Consider the following 26313-nt stretch of genomic DNA (forward strand, 5'->3'; position numbering starts at 1 on the left):
TCGGCGGTACAACCGAGAAGAGGGTGATACTACGCGAAAAGACAAATCAAAAATAAGAAATGAAATCTTTTTATTTGAGGCTTCGTTGCCTTCAATATTTTGTTTAAATAGAATCGCATATTTTTTTAAAAAGCTATTAATTTATCGATATCGAAAAAGCATTAGTTAAGGAGATGTTTTAATATTAATGTTGATACGAATCACGATTTGAGTTCACACACCTGAACACAATTAATCATAAATACGTTAATTTTAAATCAATCTCGATTAGGGCACCGTTTTTAGACCAGCGCTACATCGCGTACTATAAAGAAAATCGTAAAACTACTATTCTGCATAAAACCAATAGTTGAGTGTCAGAGAAGATAGATAAGATTTTTTCCTTGATCAGGGTAATAAGTCCGTTTATTACATTAATCGAGGTAATAAGCCCAGTGAGCGTGTAAAACCTGCTTGAAAAGTTCATGCCACGCTCGGGGGACCTTTTCTTGTGTCGAGTTTGTTATAGAACTACTTTAGCTTCCGAACACGTATTTTGAAACTTGTCTGAACAAGATACGAACGATTCAAGCAGAAGTCGTAAAAGTGGCCGTTCGTGAAAAAATCTCTTAGAGATACCACTTGAAGGTTATTAAAATTGGCGTTGTAATAAGTTGAGTCTCCAATAAGATTCGGATCCAAAAGGTTTTGGCTAATATTTGTATAGAATTATCAAGGATTCTTGATATAAAGTAGTGAAACACTTTATCTTTTCCAACATCCTTTCTTCTCGCTTCTTCATCTTCTCATCCGTCTGGCTGGTTTCGTTAGAATACATAACGTTCTTAAATTCTGTAAAAATACTTAAAAAAAAAAATTAATAACTCATACAAATAAATTATTACCAACAAAATTATACATCCGTGTTTTAAAACATGGATGTTTTAAAAGTATTTATTATACAGTCTTACCATACTACTAGTAATTCCGTTTGATACAAATTCTGTATTTATTTGAATTCGATTTTCAAGTATTTGTCGTACGCATTCTAAAATTTGTAGTCATATTTATAAATATTAGAGACAGTTTTCGAAAATACCAAGGGGATGATTTGACAAGCACTCCAATTACACTAGGGAATTGCCAACAATGTGAACGAATCGTAATAAAAATAAAATAATAAATTTTGAAATTAATAACATAATCAATTTTATTATACTATACCTTATTATATATATGTATGTTATTACTATTATTATATTATTACTATTACTATTACTATTGTATTACTATATTATTACTATTGTTATATATATATATATATATATATATATATATATATATATATATATATATATATATATAAATTTAACGCAATGATACAATGATACCAATAAAAGTGCTCGGACGTAATCGCAAGTATAACAAAATCGTTAGCGAAATTTAAAAATTGTTCTCTGTTTTCGAAATTTAATAACTACGCAAATATACATGTTAAAGAAACGACCTCTGCACGAGGCAGTACTTTAGACCTATCTCAAAAACTCCCATAAGCAACAACCTGCAAAATTTTCTTCAAACATATAAAAATCGATAGCAAAATGAAAGATGCAGAAAATGCACACTGTTCCCCACACATATTACTATCAAGGGAAACAAACAAGTTTTGGATCGTGCAAACTTTTTGAAATTCCATTTTGGCCGCTTTTTCGGATCAAATCGACCAGTGTGCGTCGTTCTAACTTATCGGCCGGTCTGCAACCCTCCACACTGAATTTTGAACGGCGGAATGTTTGCACCGATGCCAGAAATCTCGACTTCGAAACGCAAGTTTATGCGCGGCCGTACGATTAAATTGCTTGTAAACTTGCAGTTTAAGGAAGCCGGGGATCCATTATCGCAGCATAGCTGCGTGCTACGCGGCTGTATTCAACTCTATTCTATTTGCTCACTGATTGTGAGCGAGAGCAATCAGCCGCCGAAATTCCTGGCTCGCCGCAAAGTTCCTGCGAAGAATGCGTCCGGCAGTCGTTTTCCATTTGCACGCGCGTCGCAATCTCCACTTTCGAGGGCGTCGAGGGCCGATTAATGAAACGTCGAAGGAACTGCGAGTCACGGTGCTTTACGCTGGGAGAAATTTAATTTCGGTTCATTGTCGGCGGTCGGGTCGCCGCCGGTAACCTTTGATCGGCGGGCGACTGTTTATTTTTTAATAGCCGCCACTGCAATACCATTACATATTCTTTTCACGTCGGAACGCCGAATTCCTCCTATTTTAAAACGGTCCCCACGGAATTGCTTTCACGTCGATAAATTCCTTTGTTGCGCAGAAGCAAAAAGCGCGCTTTAATTCAATTATATGATAGGATTTCACGTGCACCCCCGGCATCGCGGGCACATCATAACATTTTCATACTGCGATTCGTTGACAATTTCGTTCGCCGCGCATGCTGTAGTGCGATCGTAAATATTAGAGTAACTGGAAAATTCAAGAACGCTGGCGATCGTTCTTCTTGGAATGTAAGTGCGGTGCATGTTAGTGCATTAGCATGTTAGGTACTTCTAAACACGTTATAATGCGGCATATTCTCTTAGGAAATCTTCCTAATGGACGCCCAGACCCAAATACAGATGACTCACCTCAATTGTTCGACCACTTGTTTGTTGGTCGTCGTATGTATATTACGTTAGAGCGATAACGAAATAAATACGGTAACCCACAAAATTGGGCGTACACCTTTTGAAACGCAGTAACATTTTTCAAACTGAACCAAGTGATTTGAATTTTTTTTTTAGACGACAGAGGGAATAGTCTACTGGACGATGATCAAAATGTAAATGCGATTTTTGCCATCTTTAATTTGTTGTAACACGTAACATCGTCAACCGATATAAACAAAATTTAATTTTTAACATTTTTTAAACTTCCGTTATAGGCTTGGATAAAGAAGATAAGAAACGAGAGCTTTTTATTTTTCTCTTTAATTCCAAGCTCATAATAGCGACATTTAAGAAAAGCATTTTGTTTATCGTCTAGCAGACTAGTCGCGTTATTGTCTAAAAAAAATTCAAGTCGCTTAGTCCAATTCGAGGGTAACTGTATGTCTCGAAAAATCCTGCTGCAAAGGACCCAATTTTTATTTTTAACCCTCAGAGTACGGTCACCACTGCACAGTAACAGAGTCTTTCGAGACCCCCCATCCCCGTTCCACCACTAACACACGCGGCTTCGTCACCGTCGATAAAATAGGAAGGTCTCCAGAGACCCCGTTACCGGAACGCGAGGTTTAAGGAGAGGCGATAATAATAGTGCAATTCAACAATACACAATTTATATAGAACACATTTATTCTGCCTCTTTACAATTTCTGTAAAAAATGTTATCGCGAGTTTCTAACTGATATTTGTAAAGCATAATTATTAATTAGATGTTACAACCCCCTCTTTGGGCAATGTTGTCCCTTGCATCGATTAATCCACCGTGTACTGATTTATTATGTTCCAATGATCCTTCATGATAGCTTCATTCGGATACCGTTTCTCTCGCTGTTAAATATTACTTATTCCAGTACGATTCTTATAAAGGGTGGGCCATCTGTTAGTTTCTTCAATATTCTTATTTTTAATTAATTATAGAAAAATATAATTTTAATTATAGAAAAATTTAATTTTAATTATAGAAAAATATTCAAACCGTTCAATATTCTTTAAAGTTTTTGGTTTATTAAAACGAGTGAGCCTACCGATTAATCATAAAAACGGTACTTTTCTTATAGGAATTTTAAGAAGAAGCCAATAGGTGATTCAACTTTTAATAAACATTATTAAAACCACGAAAATAATAGAACATAGATAGAATATTATAATAGATAAAATAAAAATGGAGCTAGACTGAAATTATATTCATGGAGACAGTAACAAAATATAACATAATACTGCTTAAATAAAAAAAATGCATACATTTGAAACGGTACTTCGTCGTTAATTACTTGCCTTTTATTGGTTCGCTCAAATCACCTAACAATAGAGATAAAAAGACTTGAATAATTAAGCTGTTTTTTAAGTCAGTTGTATATGAATGCGCAAAAATGATGAAACACCAGAAAAAGCTTTTAATATTTTTCAACGAGCAAGAACATACAATTTTTGAGCGCACAAGCTCGAGTTTCATAATTCTTCATTGGAAATAAAGCGAGGGGCCAAAGATTTCCAATTGGGCGTTTCGAACGCGGCTCGAATATTTCTGAAATGAAATCGCAGAAAACGTCACAGAAGAGGGAAAATGGCAATCGCTACCCACTCGCGTGTGCATTGCTTCTCGTCTTGCCCTGCTCGACGAAGGGGTGCGATGATCTTTTGTTCTTCGTCATCGGCTCGCAATAATTGGCCACGCTCGGGGACTTTAATCGCCGTTTTAATCGTACAGGGGAAAGTGTTTTGTTACACGCCGTGCGGAATTTTAATGGCCCTATCGTGAAGTGCGAAAATAATCCTCTGCGAGGTTCTTCATTTCAGCGGGGCTCCCTTCATTTCGGCGAAAGGCAGAAAAATACGAAGCTCCGTTAATTAATACAATCAGTTTTTAATTTTCGTCGCGCCGAGCGGTCTTTGTGCGCCCGTATTATATTGCGTACCACTCGGTTTCTTTTATTAACTGTCCAGAGATTCAGCGGGAAGGGCGTAAACAAAGAAGACAATCATTTTTGTAACAGCGAAATTGTAAATGCAATCCACTTGATTAATGTAAATAAATCCGTAAACAATTCGTTATATTTCTATAATTTTCTTACTGCTTGCACTAATTTCAAGACATCATTTTTTACATAAAGATGATTTTTACATCATTTTTTACACAACAACGTACGGTGGTCGGTTTCGACTGAAATTATATATTTAAGTCTACCTTTTTATTATTATTATTATTATTTATATTTTTTGCACCTTATGTACTAGTACATATATTTGGGTTTTTGTTGCGATCCAATAATGAAAGCGAAATGCAGTGTTTTAATTGTTTATAAAGAAATTTTCTAAAAATACAACTTTTGTTTTCGATTAAATTAAGTTAAATTGAACATCCTCGCCATTTTCATGTTGCGAACATTGTTTCGAAACCATAGTTCGATTTTTTTTAATGGAGCAGTGTGATAAAAGGGTGTGCGATGCTTTTAGTTGACAGCTAATTTTATGCATTTATGATAAAAATGATTGAGGATATTGTTGCATTATTTCATATTAATTACAATTATTGAAAGGGTAAAGACATTTTCATCTAATTTATATTTCTTACAATTAACTCCGTTAATTAATACAATCAGTTTTTAATTTTCGTCGCGCCGAGCGGTCTTTGTGCGCCCGTATTATATTGCGTACCACTCGGTTTCTTTTATTAACTGTCCAGAGATTCAGCGGGAAGGGCGTAAACAAAGAAGACAATCATTTTTGTAACAGCGAAATTGTAAATGCAATTCACTTGATTAATGTAAATAAATCCGTAAACAATCGGCGACGTTAAATTAGATTTTGGTGATTAGTTAGACAGCGGATCTTTGTGCAGAGCGAAAATGTTCCGTATGAATTCCATATAACGTGCGTTAAATGAAAAAGTATCCCTATTTTTAATAGTCTGCGTGATTTGAAAGTGATATAATAATATTCTTAAATTCGTATTACTTTCGATCACAAAGGGCTAATTTTTAAAAAAGTAATTACGGTGTATATTGAAACTTTTCAAGAAGTGCTATAAGAACTTACATGCACTCAAAAATTTCAACAGTTTCGTGTTCTGTCTTCTGCTACATTGAATTATTTTATGCAACAATGATATTATTGCCGTTAAATTTTCCAGCCTGTAATGCATATTGAACTAATCCCACGTAATCACATTTTCTACAATTAATTAACAACTCCTTTATTAAATGTTTCCAATTGATTATTCAATTAAAATTATATTTTTATTATAAGCTTTTACACTAGTCTTCTAAATTGCTCAACTTTTAATCAGGAATAAGATTACCTACGTGAAATATTTATGGCTTAGCTCTTTTTTAGAATTACTTTAATATGACAATTTGATGAAATAGATTTCATGGAAATAATGAGCGCGCATACTTTTTAATCTGTCTGAATTATTTGTAGAAAGTAAACTAAATCCTTTCAAGTAGTCATCGTGAGCAATTGAGATTTGTATTTAATGATTTCGGATTTTATGTCAAGCATACTCGTCGTGAAAAGAAGATTCTTTTTGTTATACGGCGAGTATTCTCTACGATTTCAATAATAACACAATTTTACAATAAACGTTTATGACAAAAATACGATTGTAAAAAGGAACATTTTGTCATCTTTTTATAATTTATTTCGATATTGCTGCGAAGTTACTCTTCTTCTACTGGGCTTCGTCCGCTCATTGGTCAGTGTTTTTTCGTTAATAACTCGTAAACAAAGCCACGGATTGTATTTGCGCTAAGGAAAAAGTTACTTCAAATGATCCGAAGAACCCCTCATTCCCCGATTGGAACACCCTGTATATAATACAGCAGAACCTCGATTATCCGGCCCTCCAATATCAGAATCCTTGATTGCTCAAATACGTTTAACATGCAGTTAGTTGAATCTGAAACGATTTACTGTACGAATCAATAAAAGTTAAAACTGTCACTGTAAGCAAGTAACCGTTCTATTATCCGAACAACTATGTAACTCTACTTATTCCGAATAATCGTGGCTCCACTGTACCAGCAATTCGACAAAACGATAAAGTACACTTTTCAGAAAATCGAGAAAAACACAACACGTAAATGTAGAAACAAATTAACGTTCTTTTTGTTGAATTATCGTCGTGGTGCTGGTGCAGGGATCGAAGGGGTAGGAACTACCCTGTAAATTAAACAAAAAAAAGAAAAAAGAAAATGGTTTGCACAATTTCGTAGAGTCAGTAAAACAGTTTCACGATGAAAAGAAGCATTGAAATTTGTTCGGGGGCTGTTTTCATCCCTTTGATTCGCGTATCAGAGCACCACCAAAAAAAGAAATACGGTCGTGCCCGGCATAACTCGGCTCTACTTGTGTGCAACGTTTCATAATTTTTGGCATTCACGGGCTCGCGAGCGAATTTGTCTAGTCAGCATCAGAAAATCGGAAGCGCGTTCAATTAAAACCGGCGAATAATTTGCCGGAGAGCAACGAGAGAACACCGCGACGCCCCCTGGCTAATCCGAAGACGGGACAACCTGTCGAGCGGTTCCGATCGATGTTTTTCGCATTGGAAGTGTATCGGGCCGGCGATCGGCAGAGGAGATTGGGAACGCAGGAAGTTCGGCTGCGTTCGTACGCGAGGTAACCGAAGCAGATTCGAGATTTTACGATCGGATTCCCGTGGACGGGACGAGCGAGCGAGCGAGCGAGCGAACGAACGAACGAACGCACCCCCTCGTCGTCGATGTCGAGGCTGGCATACACCCGGGGTATGTGTCGGCGGACAATATTTGCGAATATACAACGAGGCATCGGTAGATCGGACTGGTGCCGGTCAGATAGCCATCTATCCGAGCGCGAATGGTGTTGCGTTCGAGCGTGTCCGGGTACGTACACGATGGAGGCGGGTTGACACCGTTGCGATGTGGTCATTGTTTCAGTACCCCCGGATATCCTGGACTACCCTACCAGCACGGACATGGTCGTGCAGGAGGGGAGCAACGTGACGTTACGGTGCGCCGTGACCGGCACCCCGCAGCCGACGGTCACGTGGCGTCGTGAAGCCGGCGGCACGATCACCTTGTCAAACTGGCACGAGGGTACGTACTCGTCGAATCACCTGGAACACCTTCGAGACGGACACTGGCTCTCGTGCCCGTGCTCATGCTATTTTTATTTTCGCCGAACGTTGCCTGAGGCAGCACCTCCGTCGACCAGCCACCGCCAACCGCCTCTCCCGACTTTCTTCACCTGCTTAACCCCCCGCTCATCCGCATTCTCATCCCCCACCGACGCCCCATAGCCACCCCCGCAACATCGTTTCACCTACATTGCCACTTTCCTCCATGCGAACTGCATACCTTACGAGGCTGTCCTGCCGGCGAATAAAGCCGTGACGGACCGGTCGGGCTCGAGCTTTCCTATCTTCTTTGATTGCGCGACATCTTTATTGCGTAGCTAGACGCCGGGGAGAGTGTTGACACCGTGTCACCTCCTTCGCCTGTCGCACGGTTTTCTTTGTTCGTCTCGCACGGTTTTCTTTGTTCGTTTCGCACGGTTTTCTTTGTTCGTCTCGCACGGTTTTCTTATTCGGGAAAATGAATGTCGCGACGCGCTGCGGGCAGAATCGACGGGAATTTCGTGCAGTTCGCGATATTCGTGTGGGCGTGTAGCAGGTGTTTAAACGTTGGGCTAAATTCGTTGGGTCACGGAGGTATCGACTTCGACGGCGCGTGATTTTGGGCCGATTCGAATTCTTGAGCACCAATTCTCTTTTACGTGTTCTCGAAACCACTTCGTTCTGATCAATTTGGTGCTTTTTACCGTACTTAAGTAAATAAAAAAACTGTTTGTTTAAAAAAGTTGCACGACAGGAACAGCTTTTTCGCAACGGGGTTCTAGAACATAAAAAACTGCACAATTTATCCCCGACGAGTTTTGTCATATCTCTTAGCATTGCGAAGTTATGCAGAAAAAAAACGAAAATTGCAAAAATTTTTAGGGTTGATTTCATTCCCTTAAAGTTGAATTTAGCACCAAAAACAATAGTTTTATGATACTAGGGACCTACACTACTTGCGTACCAAGCTTCCTAAATGAGCTTTCTTGCTCACTTTTTCATCAGCAATAATCTTATAAAATCGAAAATACAGAATGCCATTTAAAATAGTCAAGATGAGCTTGATTTTTAGTAGGAAAAACAATAGTGTTTGAATCTTCTTTTTCAACATGTAGCCGACTCAATAACTAACGACAGTTATTTGTCACGCCCTGTATAAGTTACTATAAATGGAATTCAATTGGCAAATGTTCAACATTAAATTAAATTACGACGAAACGGTTGCTTTAGGATATATGATTCCTTTTGCAAATTGGCTCCTCTCGATGAGGTCATTTTTGCAGAAACTTTTTTATACCCTCTGTCTCCATCGATCGAAAGTTGTAGAATATGTCTATGACAGCCACGACATAACCTTTTTTTACAGCCTATGCATATACTAAAATGTTATGACTACGTAGGAGACTATTGTTAAAAACAAATGCTAACAGCGAACCTTTGTGGTTCTATGTCGAACCAGATTGAACATCGGCTTTTGCACTGACAGTTATTTATGTTGCTGATTTGTATTATATTCATGAGTAATGCCACAGTTACGTGGTATGTGACAACAATTGTAATATTTCTCAGCTGTTCCGAATAGTTTGTAAAGTCACTCGTGAGTATATGATTTAATTATATATTATCGTAGTAATTCTGAAATGACAAGAAGGAAACACCTTAAACCGCATGGAGATAATGCAACTAACTAATGCACTAGCACCTCAATTATCCAAATCTCCAATGTCTGAATTCGTCATGATCTAAACACGTATCACGTGGAATTAGATCGATCTGAGGCGATCGATCCGCAGTACTGTTTACTGGACACATTAATGAAAACCTAATCTAGCAATGTAACTGTGAACAACTATGCTACTATTCGAGCATTCGTGTTTCCTTGTTTAATTCGGATAACCGAGGTTTCACTGTCATTTAAATCGGCCACAGAAAAATTCAAATTTCAATGAAACGTTCGTGGGATAAAATTGACCGCAAAAGATTCGTCAACGAAACGTTGCACCGACGCCGCGTTGATTAATAGGATTAATAGAATTAATAGGACATCGAAGACTATAATTGATACACGTAGTGAGGACGACTTTTTCGGTAGTACAAGAACAAAGAAGACAAGATTTATCATAGAAATTGTTTTTGTAAGCTTCCCACAGTTCGTAGATCCTAACAAAGTTTGATTTACTCGACGGATTCTAATAAACATTAATTTACAAGCTTGCTCAAAAAATGATATCGGTCGACAGGAAATAAATTCGATGACTATGGGCGGATGGCTTAGATGTTGGAGCAATAGATTTATTTAGATTCGGTCGATCGAGGTTACAATATTAATCGTTTCTTCTAAATCGAATGAAAATTGTCAAAACCTGGTCAAAGTGAATTGATCAATTATAAATTTGATATAAAACATTATATCAGTCGTTATTACTCGTTGCGAAACAAATTTAACCTAGACTTCCGGGTTCTTATGCAGAACAAAAATTTGATCCGCCTCTGACAATCATATCAATGAGTTCTAAATAACAGACAATGAAATTGTTCAATTCTCGAAGTAGCGTCACTGCATAAAATCCGCGATCTAATTCGAACGAACAAGTCGCGCGTGTCGGCGCAGAACGCAGTTTCAATCGAGCAATTCGTGCCAATTAGAAACTTAATTGTCGCGAGATGAATAATGGAAAGTTAAATAAGCCGATAGCGCAGCGGGAGCCGGCGATACGTTAATGCCAATAATAGAACCATGATAAACGAGAAAACAGCTCGTCGACGCCGTCAACCCTTCCAGGTAACGAGCTGACTACCTAGCAAGGCTGAGGCTCTCGTGTTCTTCCCTCGAACGTATTAATCTCCCGTAGAAGCCAGCCTGTCAATTAAGCTTCGTTACTTAGATCCCCGATTAATGCTTCGATACTTCAATTATATAAACGAACTGTTGTGGCGTGAGCCGCGGGAGAACCGCAGGATGCTGGTCTCTTCGTGAATTCGGAAATCGATAGGTCTGCAGCGGCCGCGGATAACGCATCCTAGTGTGGCCGGGTCGACCGGATCGACGAGGAGAGTGCGGCTCTGTTTTTGACCAGTCAAAGCCTTCTCCGTTTTCTGTGCCCTTTTACCCCTTAATTACCATTCCTGGCACTTGGTCGAATTACTCGGTCGCCTCTCCTTCGGCCGCTCTTTGCCCGGTTTCTCCGATCCTAGTCCTTTCCCGCAGCCGTCGCGTCGCGCGCCGCGCCCTCTTGTTCACTCCGCTCCGTGACTAATTGCACGCGGAAGTGCAGGGGACGTTTCGAATTGTACCGTGTGTGGGTGCGTAAGCGGAAGGGTTCGTCCTGCTGATGTCGCTCCCCGTTCCATCCCCCTTTCGCCCCACAACCTTCCGAATTCCGCCAGCTTCTCTAGTCTTCTATGGTTTTCTTCGGTCTCGGCGTCGAGCGAACTTCCCTACCTCAGACGTAACTACTTTCGTTGATCGTGTCCGGCAATCCTATCTTCCTCGGTCGCAATTACATTTTAGACGATATTCGTGATCACCAGTTGGTTAATAGTCATTTGGCATATTGGTAATTGTTATCACCTTTCGCTCGCATTTCCTCAGGGATCGTTGTATTTCTATAATTTTCTTACTGCTTGCACTAATTTCAAGACATCATTTTTTACATAAAGATGATTTTTACATCATTTTTTACACAACAACGTACGGTGGTCGGTTTCGACTGAAATTATATATTTAAGTCTACCTTTTTATTATTATTATTATTATTTATATTTTTTGCACCTTATGTACTAGTACATATATTTGGGTTTTTGTTGCGATCCAATAATGAAAGCGAAATGCAGTGTTTTAATTGTTTATAAAGAAATTTTCTAAAAACACAACTTTTGTTTTCGATTAAATTAAGTTAAATTGAACATCCTCGCCATTTTCATGTTGCGAACATTGTTTCGAAACCATAGTTCGATTTTTTTTAATGGAGCAGTGTGATAAAAGGGTGTGCGATGCTTTTAGTTGACAGCTAATTTTATGCATTTATGATAAAAATGATTGAGGATATTGTTGCATTATTTCATATTAATTACAATTATTGAAAGGGTAAAGACATTTTCATCTAATTTATATTCCTTACAATTAACTTCAACAATTTTTATTTGACGTAAGCATCCACGGTTTAGTAATTTAGTAATGTTTCAATTTCTAGTTTGTTTGTTTCATTTTTCCCTGAACATGTTTTTTCCAATTGAATTTGCTATCAAAAATCGGCGAATAACTTATTGAGAAATCGCTACCATTTTTCTCAGACATTAGATGAGTCTAATTTCTAAGAACGAATACCAGATGCTGTTTCATTTCATACATCATGAATTTTATTGCATTCGCTAAAACATATTGATGCAGTGCTACATTTCACTAAAATTATTATTTTGTCGTATCTCATCTACCACGGAATGATATAAACCCGTTTCTAAACTTTTGCCGTGGAATTATGAAGCATACGAGAGAAGCTTCATTTCAAAAACTTGGTTTGCTATGGTAAAATATTATATAAAGCTGAAAGAACATGCAAAAATTCGTAGAAGCTGTCAAAGTAGGGAGACCGTTCAAGATCCGATGTATTAGCCTACGAAGCAATTTTCCTCTTCCTTTTCTTTTCTTTTAGATTACGACGTTCGAGGAACGGAGGAAAACGGATTTCTCCCTTAAAAAGAATTTTTCTGTTGGAATAACCATCCTGAGTTCGGCGGACAGTGACATTCGAAATGAAAGGAACTTAATCGCGTTGCATGCTTTTGATCCGCAGAACTGTTGATCGTCTCGATTGTGACGCAGACGACCGAGAACGAAGAATTTGCAACAGAAATGGAACGTTAATTTTAACGAGAGATTTACAGAAATCTGGATCGTCTAAATGTAAATCGCTTGGAAAAATTTCACGAACAAGATATCTTCATCGAACTATCAATTTAATGAAAATTGCGATAATGCAATTATTGGAAATTTGGGAATGTTTTATTAATGCACCATCGATTTATGAATTACCAATTACATGCCAATTTAAATCAATAAATTTTCCTAAAAATACACATTCTAAAAATATAATTTTATGTTTAACTGGATAGAGCATATTAAAATTTAAGGGTTTCCTGAATCATTGTTAATCTGTCGTCAAAAAAGTGTGTCAAAGCAAAGGAAAATATGTACTGTGGTATGAATAATTATAGACGCAAAGTAACTTTTACGTTTTTAGTGATATTTAAACAGAAACTTAACAAAACATTATACTTGTATATTTCTGTATTGGAAATAATATTATAGAAAATAGAAAAATGGAAATATAGTTATTTTTCGCTTTTATTTAAATATCGGCAAAAATGTAGAAGTTGCTTCGAGTTTATAATTATTCGCAGCACCAAAGGTGGCCATCTTTAGCAGAAACGACCTGTAGAAAAATTAACAAAATATCATATTCGTATAATTCTATATTAGAAATTGGACTGCGAAAATGTTTAGAAAGAATTAGACTGCAAAATAAAAATTGCAAGAATTAAAAATTAAACAATAACCTTGACATTTTGGCTAGAAATATTAGAAAATAAAAATATATATACAAACATGATATCTTGTTAAGCTTCCCTTTAGATATCGGTGATAATGTAAAAGTTACTCTGTGTTTATAATTATGCACACCACGTTTGTATAAATTATGCAAACCACAATTGGATAAAGCGTAACAATTTTTAGGCTGAATTTCTATTTCATTAAATATACGAACAGCGTGAGTCAAACTAATTCGGAATGTCCACATGATACGTCGCGAATGCTTCTAGTTCCGCATTGAATAACATTTGTATACGAAATATTTGGAAAAATGTTGCAACAGGAAATTACCCAGCTACCAAATTATCTTTCGTTGAAACGTCTTTTTCCACCGGCGCGGTCGAAGCAAGTGTAAAACCAAGGCGAAAGGACTTTCCGCGAATAGAAATGAATTTCCGGTGATTTATTCAGCGGATGAATCTTTTATCGTCTGTGCTCGGTTTTGAGGAATCGTTTTAAGCATTTGTCGCCGGTTCTTTTATTCTCTTCGCTCAGCCCCCCGCCGCCCCCCGCCCTCGCCGGCGAAACGGGAAGGTTCGATCGCGATTCCATTAGGCGATAAGTAGAGTGAAAATAAAATATTTCGTCAGTCGTTGTACATCGTTCCTTTTCCTCTTCCGTCGACTCTCGTTTCCGCCATTCTACAGCCCACGCGTGTGAAGTGGTGAGCCTCGATCGACAAAAATGAAGAGCACAAACCGGCCGACGAAAGTTCCTGTCGGTAATTTCAGAACGGTTAGAGACAATGCTCCCGTAATTGCCGAAGGGTGAACAGCTCGACACGTGACTGGAATCCCAACCAGTTAAATATTCCGTTCAACAAGTGTTTAAAGAGATCGGCGCACCACTTGATCGCAACCTGGCCAAGATCTCGGCCTGCTGAAACATTTTAGAACGCTCGTACCAACTGTCGTTTATGGTGACACTTGGCCGACAATGATTTTCCGATGATCAAGCAATTTGTTCGAGTCGTGTCGAAGAAATCTCCGTACACTTTTCGAAACAGAATAACTTTTTATTTTGTTCGATCACTTCGATCATCGGGCGATTTGTTCGAGTCAGTCGGAAAAGTCTTCGTACACCTTTTTAAACAGCATAACATTTTGCGAATTGATTCAAATTGGTTTAAACGAGTTCAATTTCTCTGAGATGTTATAAGAATTAGTTTTGTTGTTCGTGTACAAGTTCTTCTTAAATAGAATAAAGAAAATGCTAAGGATCACCTTGTCAATTTTCTTATCTTTGCTTTCAATCAGCCACACCATTATGTAGATTAACAATTTCTTAAAAGACAAGGTCATATAATGTACATATCTGAACGTATCTTTACATCAGCCATACGATGCAATAAAAAGCTTATACGATTATACACAAATAAACATCGATAATCTTGCAAGCTTTGAAAAAGATGACCATGCAAAAAAATATTTTTGCAACATAATGGTAACATATTATTTAGGCGGAACGATTCCAACCAATTGTAATTGTTTCTCTAACCTCACAAAAAAATTTAGATAGCCTGGCTATCATTTTTCGATTATTTTTCATTTTCGATTATAAAAAAGTTATTCCGTTTTAAAAGGCGTTCGAATACTTTCGTGTCTCAGTATATATCGTTACAGTAATAGTAAAAACGAAATAACAAATACTTAAACGATGTATCGATAGTGTCCCCAGTTGTTCAAATATTTAAAAATTATTTACTTTCATCACAGTACAAGAAACATCACCGGTTAATTATAAAATGAGAAATAACTTTATGTATTATCGTTCTATTTTGTAACTACGTCAAATTTTTGGGGTTTGCAGAAATTTTCGGTGAATTGTGTTCACCATGAATATAGCATAGCTGTTCGAAACAATTTCGAAGTCCAAGACAATTAATCGAGTTACACCGAACTATGGTTATTGATTAAACTCTGCAGCGAAATGTGTTCACACCGCTGAAATGTAATAAAATGCATGCCATTAATTGTTTCGCCGATGAAGCGGCATTGATGTGTCTTAAAATGAAGTTTCCATTTATTATTCCATAGACGAAAATAAGGCATGCACAAGATATTACTCCTTATTCTAATTACTGTTTGTTAAATTAAAACACCAACGATACACTATTATCACTTTTCGGAATTTTCACCACAATGAAAGCATTGTGAAAGGTACTCTGAAGATTGAAGTGCCATTTTTTTCGATCGTAATCATTGACTTGCACAAGGTGTAAAAAAAAGGTTATGTCATGGTTATCATAAACGTATTTTGTACCTTTAGATTGATGGAGATCTGTTAAAGAAGCTTTCCACAAAAATAGCATTAACTATATTTTTTAACTATATATTTTTATATTTTAACTATATTTTTCAAACTCAAATGAGGTAGATACTCCTATAAGATATCATTTTAAACAGTCAAGGTGACCTTGACTTTCTAATAGAAACATTTTTCTGTTGGACTGTCGAATGTGCTTGAAAAATCTTAGCGATAGTTATATACTACACCCTATATAACTTACTATAAATGAATATATATACTTAATATAAATGAATCGACAAATGTTCAACATTAAATTAAATTATAACGAAATGTTTAGGATATATGATCCCTTCTGCAAGTATACTTCTCTCGATGAATAAATTAGGATGCAGTCATAAAAAAATTTGAGTTTGAAAAATATGATCGAGAAGTCTTTTTAACAGATCTCTATCGATCTAAAAGTGTAGAATACGAAGACGAACGTCGAAATGAATTCAAATCGTTAGTCGTAATCTTCGAGAAAGAGCCTTCGTAAAAACTTCAGGACTTCGTTTAATTTACGGACTATACCCCGAAGATTTCGATTTCAGTTATGCAGAACCACTTTTCAATCTGATTTGAAAATCTTCTACCGGTCGCAGTCGTCGAACATTTTACAGTCTACAAATGTCCTTCCCGGTGATTTCCATGCGACCTTTCCGAGAGATTTTTAATCAGACTATAGTGATTGAACGGCTACATCTGAGGAGTAATAGTAGCAGATGACACTAACCTCACCAAGAAGAGATCAAAATGTTGAGTTTCATATCATTTCCATTTAAACTTGTTGAAATTGTAAACGTTCTATCGTAGGAAATAATTCCATCAATATTTCAATTCACAAGCATACGTTGTGATAAAAAACCGGTGAAAAGTTTAAACACTTAGATTCAGTTTTGTCGCCGTTGTGAAACAACGTTCAGTGTTACAAAATCCTGACGAAAATATTGAAATGTTGTGCTTACGTTGTATCATTTTTAAACAACAATATTTTCTTCGGTGTGTTGAAAATATCGGTTCTTATTTGCTACTTTTTTTAATGCGACTTTTTTCTGCAAGATTTTTCAAATGTAAAGAAACGTATAAATTAACAAGGGCTAACAGCATTTTTATTTTGTTTTCATATGAGTAATCTTTTAGTGGACCAGCAAAACTTTTCTTTAATTATTATTTCAGTAAAATGAGAATTTACACAAAAATTCGCATAGTCTAGTATTTAGAATCTAAAATATCATGCTACTGTGTTAATACCATTCATCCATGAAAGGGTAAACTGCACTCGACTGAAACGAAATACGAGAAGATTAATCCCAGCAGTGAGATCCGATTTCAATGTGTATAATAACGAAATTACACAGATGTTCAATATTCTATAAAAATATCTAACTTCTGTTCACCTTAACGATTCTCTCAAAAATTAAATTACTGAAACAAAGAAAAAATTGATTCTTGATCTTTCAAATCACCCTCGATAAATGTAAATGTTCGCCGAATATTATCGTTTCCAGCATTCTAATAACAATTCTCCGAGTCCGATATGCGCGGTCGTATTACTGAATGTTGAAACACTTCAATGCTGTAACGTCGAATAACAATTTCGCGAAAAATCGATCAATTTCTCTATTATTGAAGCCTGCCATCGATCCTCGAATAATTATATCCTAATTTCCCTTTACCGCCTAATTTCGCGAATCCAGCACGGCAACGATGCGATTGATATAGAAAATATGAAAATATCGCATGCGTAGATTCGGAATTACACACATGTTCCTTCGAGTAACAATCCCGGTTCCGCATGCACGCTCATGGGTTTTGTTACAGTGGCGAGCATTCAGGGCCCGGAATTGGAAATAACACGTGTCACACGTCTCCACATGGGACCATACCTCTGCATAGCTTCGAATGGAGTGCCGCCATCAGTCAGCAAACGGATTGTTCTCATTGTTCATTGTAAGTAGACAAAACCAACAAATTCGACATTAATGCAGTCGCTGCCTCGGCGTCTAAGCGCCAATTCACATGGAAACAATCGCGTTTTAGGAGCGTATTGGTGCAAACACCTTCCGCAAGAACTGCGCGTTCGCGGTGACTCCGTTGCGATTTTAATTATGGGTCAGTTATGCTACTAGAACAATCATCAGTAGAACGTTATACAGGCATCGGGTGATTCCCCATAAAACAAACATAAATATGGAATAACTTTCTTTTGTCTCGGATTTAACTTTCGAGAAAATCAAGCTTGAAAATACGCTTGCGGCTATAGATGGTATAGTAAATTATATCATGAATAATATATTATTAATATATATTATTATATTATATTATTATATTATATTATATTATAATATTATATTATATTATATTATATTATATTATATTATATTATATTATATTATATTATATTATATTATATTATATTATATTATATTATATTATATTATATTATATTATATTATATTATATTATATTATATATATTATGAGCTACAAACAATATAATCAAATTTTTTATTCCTAGAAATAGTGTCACAGCTTCCTGTTTTTCTCATTTTTCACTCATTTTTCTCACAAATGCACAGAATCCGCAGTCTGGATATAATACTTTAGGATTTCTGATACTAGGTCAGGTTTTATAAAATTGGAAAGTGTACGTTTAAATATGTATTATTATAGTGAAATGTAGGAGATCCTCTCATAAAAGTTCTTTCGCAATTTCAAGAATGAAGAATGAAAAATATAAGACCAGTCGTATCGATTCGTCTGGCAGTTTCGAAATTAAAGATTAAACAATATTCCAAAATATCTTCATTCTTTAGTCAAGTCTACGTTAAATTCTTCAAATAATATATCATTCCGACATCTTAAATCTTAAATTATGTATAAATACGTGCTCGTATAGCCCATACAGAAATAATAAATCTATGTTAAATAATAATCTCCGTAATCAACTCGATAATTGAAATCATAAAGCAGCTTCAGACGGAAATTGTTGAATATATTTCTTTACTCAGACACAGCTTATTATAAAAGTCGTGCAAAATTTAAATAAAACTTAATCTCATCAGGCAATGTTAGGTCTCGGTACGCTTAGTGTTCAATTCCATCGAATTTTTTACGGGTGCAAGAAACTAATACACGCTTTAACTAATTACGCTTTAACTCCTTACTGTACTTTAACGAGTCTGGCTCGTGATGGAATTTACTATTAAATATGAATATTATGTTTAATGTTTGGACATTTCAGAAGCCAGTCAATATAAGTTAACTTCTCTATGAAAATTAGTTACGTAGTGCAAACACATCTTTACCATAGGATCTTTCGGTCAATGAGTCAATATAGTCGATTTCTTTGTAAGTAAACTATAAATAGCGGCACTTATATTAACCACGGAATAACGAAACAAAATAAAAAAAATTAAATAAAATAATTAAATAGTGATATCAATTTTAATATTAATTGTAATAATATTGTGCTAATATTAATTATAATAAATCTCCCCTATATGTATAGGGGAAACAGGAACTGGAAGCTTTTTTCGATTTTGAGGGATTATAAAAATTGATTAAGAAATAATGCAGTTACTTTTTTCGTTTCTGACTAATTTACTGTTAAATTTATTCTGCTTTAAGATTGTCAACCCAAATTTAATATATTACAATAAATTTCTCATAGAAACTCGTTTTTTTGTTTACTAAGAAATAAATGTTACTTTCTAATGAGATATTTTTATTATATTCAATTATAGCTACCGGATGTCCACCATTTCGATGTCGAATGCTTCGTATTCAGGCATATAAATAATAAGAAAGACTGTTTATTGGACGCAGATAGAAATTAGTCTGAGAGAAAATGTCATAAATAGCTGAGACATCGCCGCGACAGGCACCGTCCATCATAATCTGGTTTGGCTGTGACGAGCATTGTCCGTCACACGATGAAAAGGTCAAGCGAACAAGTTAAAATTTTACAAAAAGAACCTATAATATGTTTAATAAAAAAAGAAATAGACATGAAGAAGGTCCCGAAGAGTCGTGGAGCGACGCGGAATCGTCGCCATTGGAACGAGAAGCCGTCCGTATTGTTAAGTTTTCAATCGAACAATCGTCGAGCGATGTTCATGATTCCGTAACGAAGTGAATCTGTCGGGCACGCTAACAACCTAAGCGCGCGAAGAATTTCTGTTAGAGTGTAGGGTAGTACCATACACGCGCGCGTGCTCGAAAATGCAATTTGAAGTTTCACAACCGTGGCCGTGGATCTCTCGCGAAAGCATACCATAATGACGCCACTTGGGACATCGTGAATGGCAGATGTAGGGGGCCCATTGTCTCCGGAACTGAAGTAGCGCCTTAAATATTTTCTGCCGGCGGCGAACCTACGCTATCACGAGCCGACCTGTCGACACTGCCACAGATTGATTAAAACAAGGATCCACGAAGTGCACGCTTTCGGCTGTAATTTCGTTGGTCCGTTCCCACGAATCGGTTATTCTTTCCTCTCGCCATCAACCACGGTTTTATGCACGGATTCTTACCGTTTTGAATGGACTGATTTATACTTCCTGTATTAACTTTTTTAACAGAACTTTCTATTTAGAATGTAAACCGTTTCGTACGTAGATTTCAATGAGAACGATGAAGAGATGGAAGTTTTACCGTGAATTGAACTTGTTAAATATAGAATATTTTCGTATAATGTGGACAGAACATTGTGCTACAAACTAAATACTATTCAATGGACAGTACTATAACAATATTAAATCGTTGTGACAGTTAAATTGATACAGTGAGTATGTTGTGTATACTACTGATGAAGATTATTTGCAGCTTTTTTTAGAATTTGCGTTAGAATTTTGATGATCCAGATTACAAAGTATCCGTTTTATGAGAGCACTTTTTAAAGAAATTCCAAGTAGCTAATGCTTCTGAAAATTGTTTACACCAGACTCTTGTTTCTATAAATTCGAAGTATGATTTGATTTTTGATCATGTTAAAATTTAATGCACGTTCTACGTGTATCTGTCTTCCAAAATTCACATTCGTAATTTATATTCGTAATTTAGTATTAATAATTATTATGTTACATAAAAAATTATATTAATATAATTATTATCACTATTTTCGAGATTAATAAAATTTTATCCTTAGCACACTTTATCCTTTATAAACTCTGATGCAAGAAGTAAAAAAATAAATCTTACTTTTATAAATATTAAAGTTTTCTCAATACATATTTAATCTTATATGTATATTATAATTTATTTTCAAATAGATACTAAGACAAATCTAAATTTAATAACTTTTAATCATTCAAAACGTTACTAAAAATTAGATCAAATAATAATATATAAAATTTGATTAAATAATCCTTTCAATATAAATGAAAAATTTTAATTTAAACTAAAATTTGATCAACATTTTCCAATACCTTTGCTATGTTCCGATTTATCCCATTTATACGAAAGTGACGGGCAATTTGTAAACTAAGTAAAACCAATTTCAAATTTAAATTAATCTAAACCAAATTCCAGGAATGAAGCAACACAATAACATATTGTTTAACGTATTACAGTAAATTCTGCCCACTTGTCTTCAGCTTGTAAACAAGCTCAAATTCCAGGGATGAAGAAACGCAATAACATATTGATTAATGTATTACGATAAATTCCCCTCAATCGCACTGGAATTTGATTTGAATTTATAATTAACAAATTCATATGTGCTCGAAACGTGTGCAACGAGTTTCTTGCCACGATCATTGTGCATCTCCGTTCAATCTGTGCAGCAATTTTTATAGAACGAGGATACTGTTGTAATTGGCTTCATAGGATATGTAGTATTAAGGTGTGATATTTGATTGGAAGGATGAGTATGACGCGAGAGTATGAGAGCTGGTATGTTACAAGTATAGCTTGTGGTTCGTGATGTGAAAACGGGTATGCGTGTAATGAGTGTGCGTGGTATGATCTAGGCAGTAGGGGAGAACCATGACGGTTGTAACGCGGGGCGGTTGTAACACGTTAAATATCTCAACATACATGACAGATATTATTACACCGTTCGCATGCCTAGTATAAAAATGAGAAAGACTAATAATGAAACCATGGATATAAAAGCATACGATGATGGCTAGGAACCATATAGCAAATTTAATGAAAAGTGGGTCCAATGTTGTGGCTGTAATGACTGGGCACATAAAAAATGCCATGCTGTGTTACAACTGACCTGGGGTCAGGGTCGATTGTAATACTTTACCCGTTACCTATATTTTATTAATAACTTGGATATTCCTTAATGCACAAACAACCCACTGTAACTGAATAATCTCGGATAAGTAGGTAAGAGGTTCGTACAATAATTTTCGTTGTAAATACAAGAATTCGTGTGTAATCGTGTTCTAAAATCCAAGTGTTACAGCCATGATTGGCTTCACTTATGTGTAGCTTGTAAATAAAAATGGATAATTTGGGAACAGGAGATACGATTATTCGAGCTTGACGGTTCATTTTTGTAGTCAACGATTATCAAGAATTATAAAAACGAGGTATAAGATTCAAATAATCTCTTCTCTTCTCAAATTGTCCATTTTTGTTTATAAGCTGAAGAAAATTAGAGTGAATTTACTGTGCAAGCTGAAGAACAATTGGGGAGAATTTACTGCAGATGGTAGAGTGACTGGGTGAAGAGAATCGAGAGAGAAAAGATGTGAGAGCAACGTTAGAGAGAGAGAGAGAGAGAGAGAGAGAGAGAGAGAGAGGGAGAGAGAGAGGGAGAGAGAGAGAGAGAGAGAGAGAGAGAAAGAGAGAGAATAATACGATCATTTATCATTTTGTTATGAAATAGAGTCATTATTAAACGTGATGAATAATCAATCGACCCACCTCATAAATACTACTATTGAAATTGAGCGTATGACAATAATTTCAATTTGTTATGAACGTTCACCGCGCGAGATCGACGTTAAATCTTTTAGAGAACCGTCGAATCGATAATATTTGACAAATCGTACATCGCAAATAGCAGCTTCCTTGCTGAAGTTTAACAAATCAAAAGAGATACGATCGCTGCTGTGACAAGCAGAAAAATAGCCAATGCATGCATAAGGCTGCTACGTGTTGACTGAATCGTTGACGTTGTGCAAACTTCAAATGTTTTTCTAGATTTCATGGTTTTTAGAGGGGCGATGTAAAATAAATACCACGTTTCCCGGTCCCCTTTTAATTAATACCATGTGTCAAACGTTTCGTTATATACATGTAAACAATATTTCCTACGCGATGAAACCGTAAATAAAAAAATTCTTTTCGCAGTTCAGCCTATGGTCTCGATTCAGAATCAGCTGGAAGCTGCTTACGAGGGCCAAACGCTGACATTGGAGTGCCGCAGCGAGGCTTATCCAAGACCGATCACCTATTGGACCAGGCCACCGAACGTAACGGTAGCGAATGGTATGTCGAAAAGCGCCATTTCTCACTACAAAACAATGGTACACTGAGAAATATATTTATTCCTTTAAATTGAGAACAATGATTTGACCAATTCACATATTAACAGTTCGACCAGCTGCTGAACAAAATTAATAATTCCATAAAATCGAAGTGATCTAACTTAATCCTTGTTCTCAAATTGATCGAATTCTGCGAATAAATGTTTATTCCCTTTTGTATGTTCACATTGATTACTACGTTCTTCCGTACAATAACCTTAAAAATTATAACTCATATGCAAGTAATTTTCGTTTAGGGCAAATTCGTAGTTCGAAGTTCCTGCGATCGATCTTTACAACAATTTTCGCGCTCATCGCTTACATTCAAAATCCAGAATAAGGAAAACATTTTCTTTCGTTCGCTAGATTATTGCTCGTAACTGGGACAAAGTAAATACACCGCCAATTTTAGTTAATTGTACACGATTTCTGGTACGACAGAAATCTGCGTACGTTACGAGCAAATAACATCTGCAATCTGCCTCCATTTCGCCGCAATAAATGTATAATACTTGATTGTTCCATATATTCTTACTCGTAATTTGCCGTATATTCGGTTAGGTATAATGGCACGTTAATGTAAAGGAACAGGCATAATAGCACGAGCCCCAGACCCATTAACAGTCAGTGCATAATTATCCAACGAATTAAGGATATTAAATCTCATAATCCCGGAATCGCCTAGCCCAAAATAAGTTCTCCCGCATAGCAATCTCATCAGGATGAAACAAAGTCAATGTTTAAGTTGGACAGTTTGAGCAAATTCAGTTCGCTCTGCAACATACGAGATTTATCTAACTTACGTCCTTTATGTCCTCCAACGTTTCTTTATCTTGTGATACTGCAAAGTGAAACTGTACGGCTTATACGAGAACTTTATGTGCCACTTACAATTATAACTGCGGCGCGGATTTCCATGCGGTCGCAGGTAATAAAAATCTTCCAACAGAATGAAAACCTTAACTGTCTCCTTTCTTCTTCGGATCGCTTTTAACCGGATGACTCTTCATTATTAAGTACAGAATTATTCGATGCTGTTTTAAGAATTATACCAGTCCCACGTGAAAAATTTAATTCTATATAAATGTTGCACGGCGATGATGTATTTACCGCTAAAAATTGCTTTAAAATACTAAAACCTGTCGCTTTTATCTCATTACGTTCGATTAGCAATTATGCACACGAAAAATCGATAAAAATGGCACAACATTGGAACTACCAAATCAATCAAAATAACTGGTTTTTCTGACTTTTGCTTTTATTATTCCTGATAGAAGAATGCTTCTGTGAGAAATCTTGAAATAAACTTCATTCGTCAAATATACTACGATACAAATTATATAATATTTAAATAAATCCAATCTTGCCATTGTTACAAAACAATATACATATATTAGTCCGGACTTTACTATTAAACCGGACTCAGATTTCTTCTGACATTTAATACCTGCCATTTTCATTCCATTACGTTTGATTTTTGTTTAACGTATTTCCCACGTGAAAGATCTAAAAATGCCTTAGAAAACGTGGATTAAACTAGACTCCCGAATTGCTTACGTTACTTCGAAATCGTCGAAATAAACGTGTTCGACTCCGTTCACATTTCCTAAATCCATTGTTACCCCTATAAATCTACGAAAATAACACAAAAGCGTAATTTTAGTCGAGAGTTATGAGGAACGTCGACTGAAATGGAACTTCCTTTAATTCATGATTTCTTGGTGACGTTCAACCGAATGACGGTAAAATGTACGTATAAAATTATTGGATTTACGAGCCCGAGAATTACGACGGTCGGCCATTGTTGCAACGTTGCCCTAACCGCCGCAACAGTTACGGAACGTCCTAACTCCCCAGCTCTGTCCATAAAGTAGCAACGCGGTTGATTTACCCGCGCACGCCATCAGAATCGCATCGGTCGTTTTTTACCCCCGCCGCAGCCCCGTTCGCGCCAAGCATTGTTGCGAATCACTCGGCAAAAAGGTTGTCTTCGTAAGGTCATCGAAAAATAAAATCGCGTCCTTCGCGAAGCGAAGACTCGCGTTCGAAAGCGGCACAACGTGCGAAATCGGACGAAAGGAAGATAAATCGATAAAACGATCGCAACTAATTCGCGGTTAAGTGAAAAAAAAATTGGGAGGTTCCCTCGCGCAATCCTACTCGACGATTACGCTAGATAATTTATTCAAGCCTCCCGGACGGTTCTTTTCATTCGTTTTAGTTAATTACCGCGAACTGCTCGCGGCGATATATGACTGCGGATTTGCGTACGGGCGATGCTAATGCGGTTTCCGCTAATTGTTTCACCCTAACCGTCGTTGGTTCGCTTTAAACGCGGACCTAAACCCTTCATGATAACCGGTGAAGGGCGAGCTGAAGCTCCGTGTCGACGCGCGTGCGTGTTACACGCCCCCGCGACCCCTTTCGACGCCGGCTTAATTGATAACGCGGGCCCGCTACGAAATTAATAATAACCGCACGATATTCCGTACGTATCTTAATTTTCCTTCGGAACGTGAATTATCGCCGGCCCTAATTGCCACGGAGAGAGCGTGGAAGCATTTATTTCCGGATTAATTGATACGTCGCCGGGCGGTTTAAGCGCGAAAAACTTCCGCCGCGACGCGGACCCGGCGCGACGCGACGCGGCGCGGCTCGGCGCGGTGGCGTGACAGAAACTCGTTAAACTTACAGATTGAACCGAACGAAACAAACGGCAAGAAAGATGCAGATGAAAGCGGGCCAGTGTTGAAAAAGTGATACGACGAAACAGAGCACAAAATTGTTTCACGGGACAGTCGCGTCGACGCTGATAGAATTTCTCTCCTTTCATTCGTCGGTTTCCAATGGCGGAACCGCGCTCCGTTCCGTTCGATTCCGCGGTCTAAGCGTCCTTTAAAACAAAATGGTTATGCGTGCCGTTTTTTTTTTCGTTTTTTTTTTTTAACGCACGGAAAAAGGACAAGAAATGAATGTCACGCGGCAGACAGGAGAAGTAAAATTTCGCGCGTGCCTGTCAAACACAACGCATGACGGTTCTGCTAAAAATATAAATCACGCGTTGTTCGCGTACGCCGCGATATGAAAGAGAAACGTTGTTCACCGTCGCGCCGTAAACGTTGGAGTATGATTAATATTGCATTTACAACTGGT

The 26313-nt window shown here is 36.8% G+C and overlaps 1 protein-coding gene across 1 annotated transcript in view; it reads left to right on the forward strand.

Annotated features, from left to right (window-relative positions):
* The window catches only part of LOC117224883 (protein amalgam), a 270190-nt gene that overhangs the window by 217480 nt on the left and 26397 nt on the right, over positions 1–26313 (forward strand). Inside the window, exons 4-6 of the mRNA XM_033478083.2 lie at positions 7617–7775; positions 17496–17624; positions 22985–23122. Of these exons, the coding sequence (XP_033333974.1) occupies positions 7617–7775; positions 17496–17624; positions 22985–23122 (426 nt within the window). The remainder of the gene's footprint in view (positions 1–7616; positions 7776–17495; positions 17625–22984; positions 23123–26313) is intronic.

Source organism: Megalopta genalis, chromosome 13, assembly GCF_051020955.1.
Source record: "Megalopta genalis isolate 19385.01 chromosome 13, iyMegGena1_principal, whole genome shotgun sequence".
In the NCBI taxonomy this organism is placed as follows: domain Eukaryota; kingdom Metazoa; phylum Arthropoda; class Insecta; order Hymenoptera; family Halictidae; genus Megalopta; species Megalopta genalis.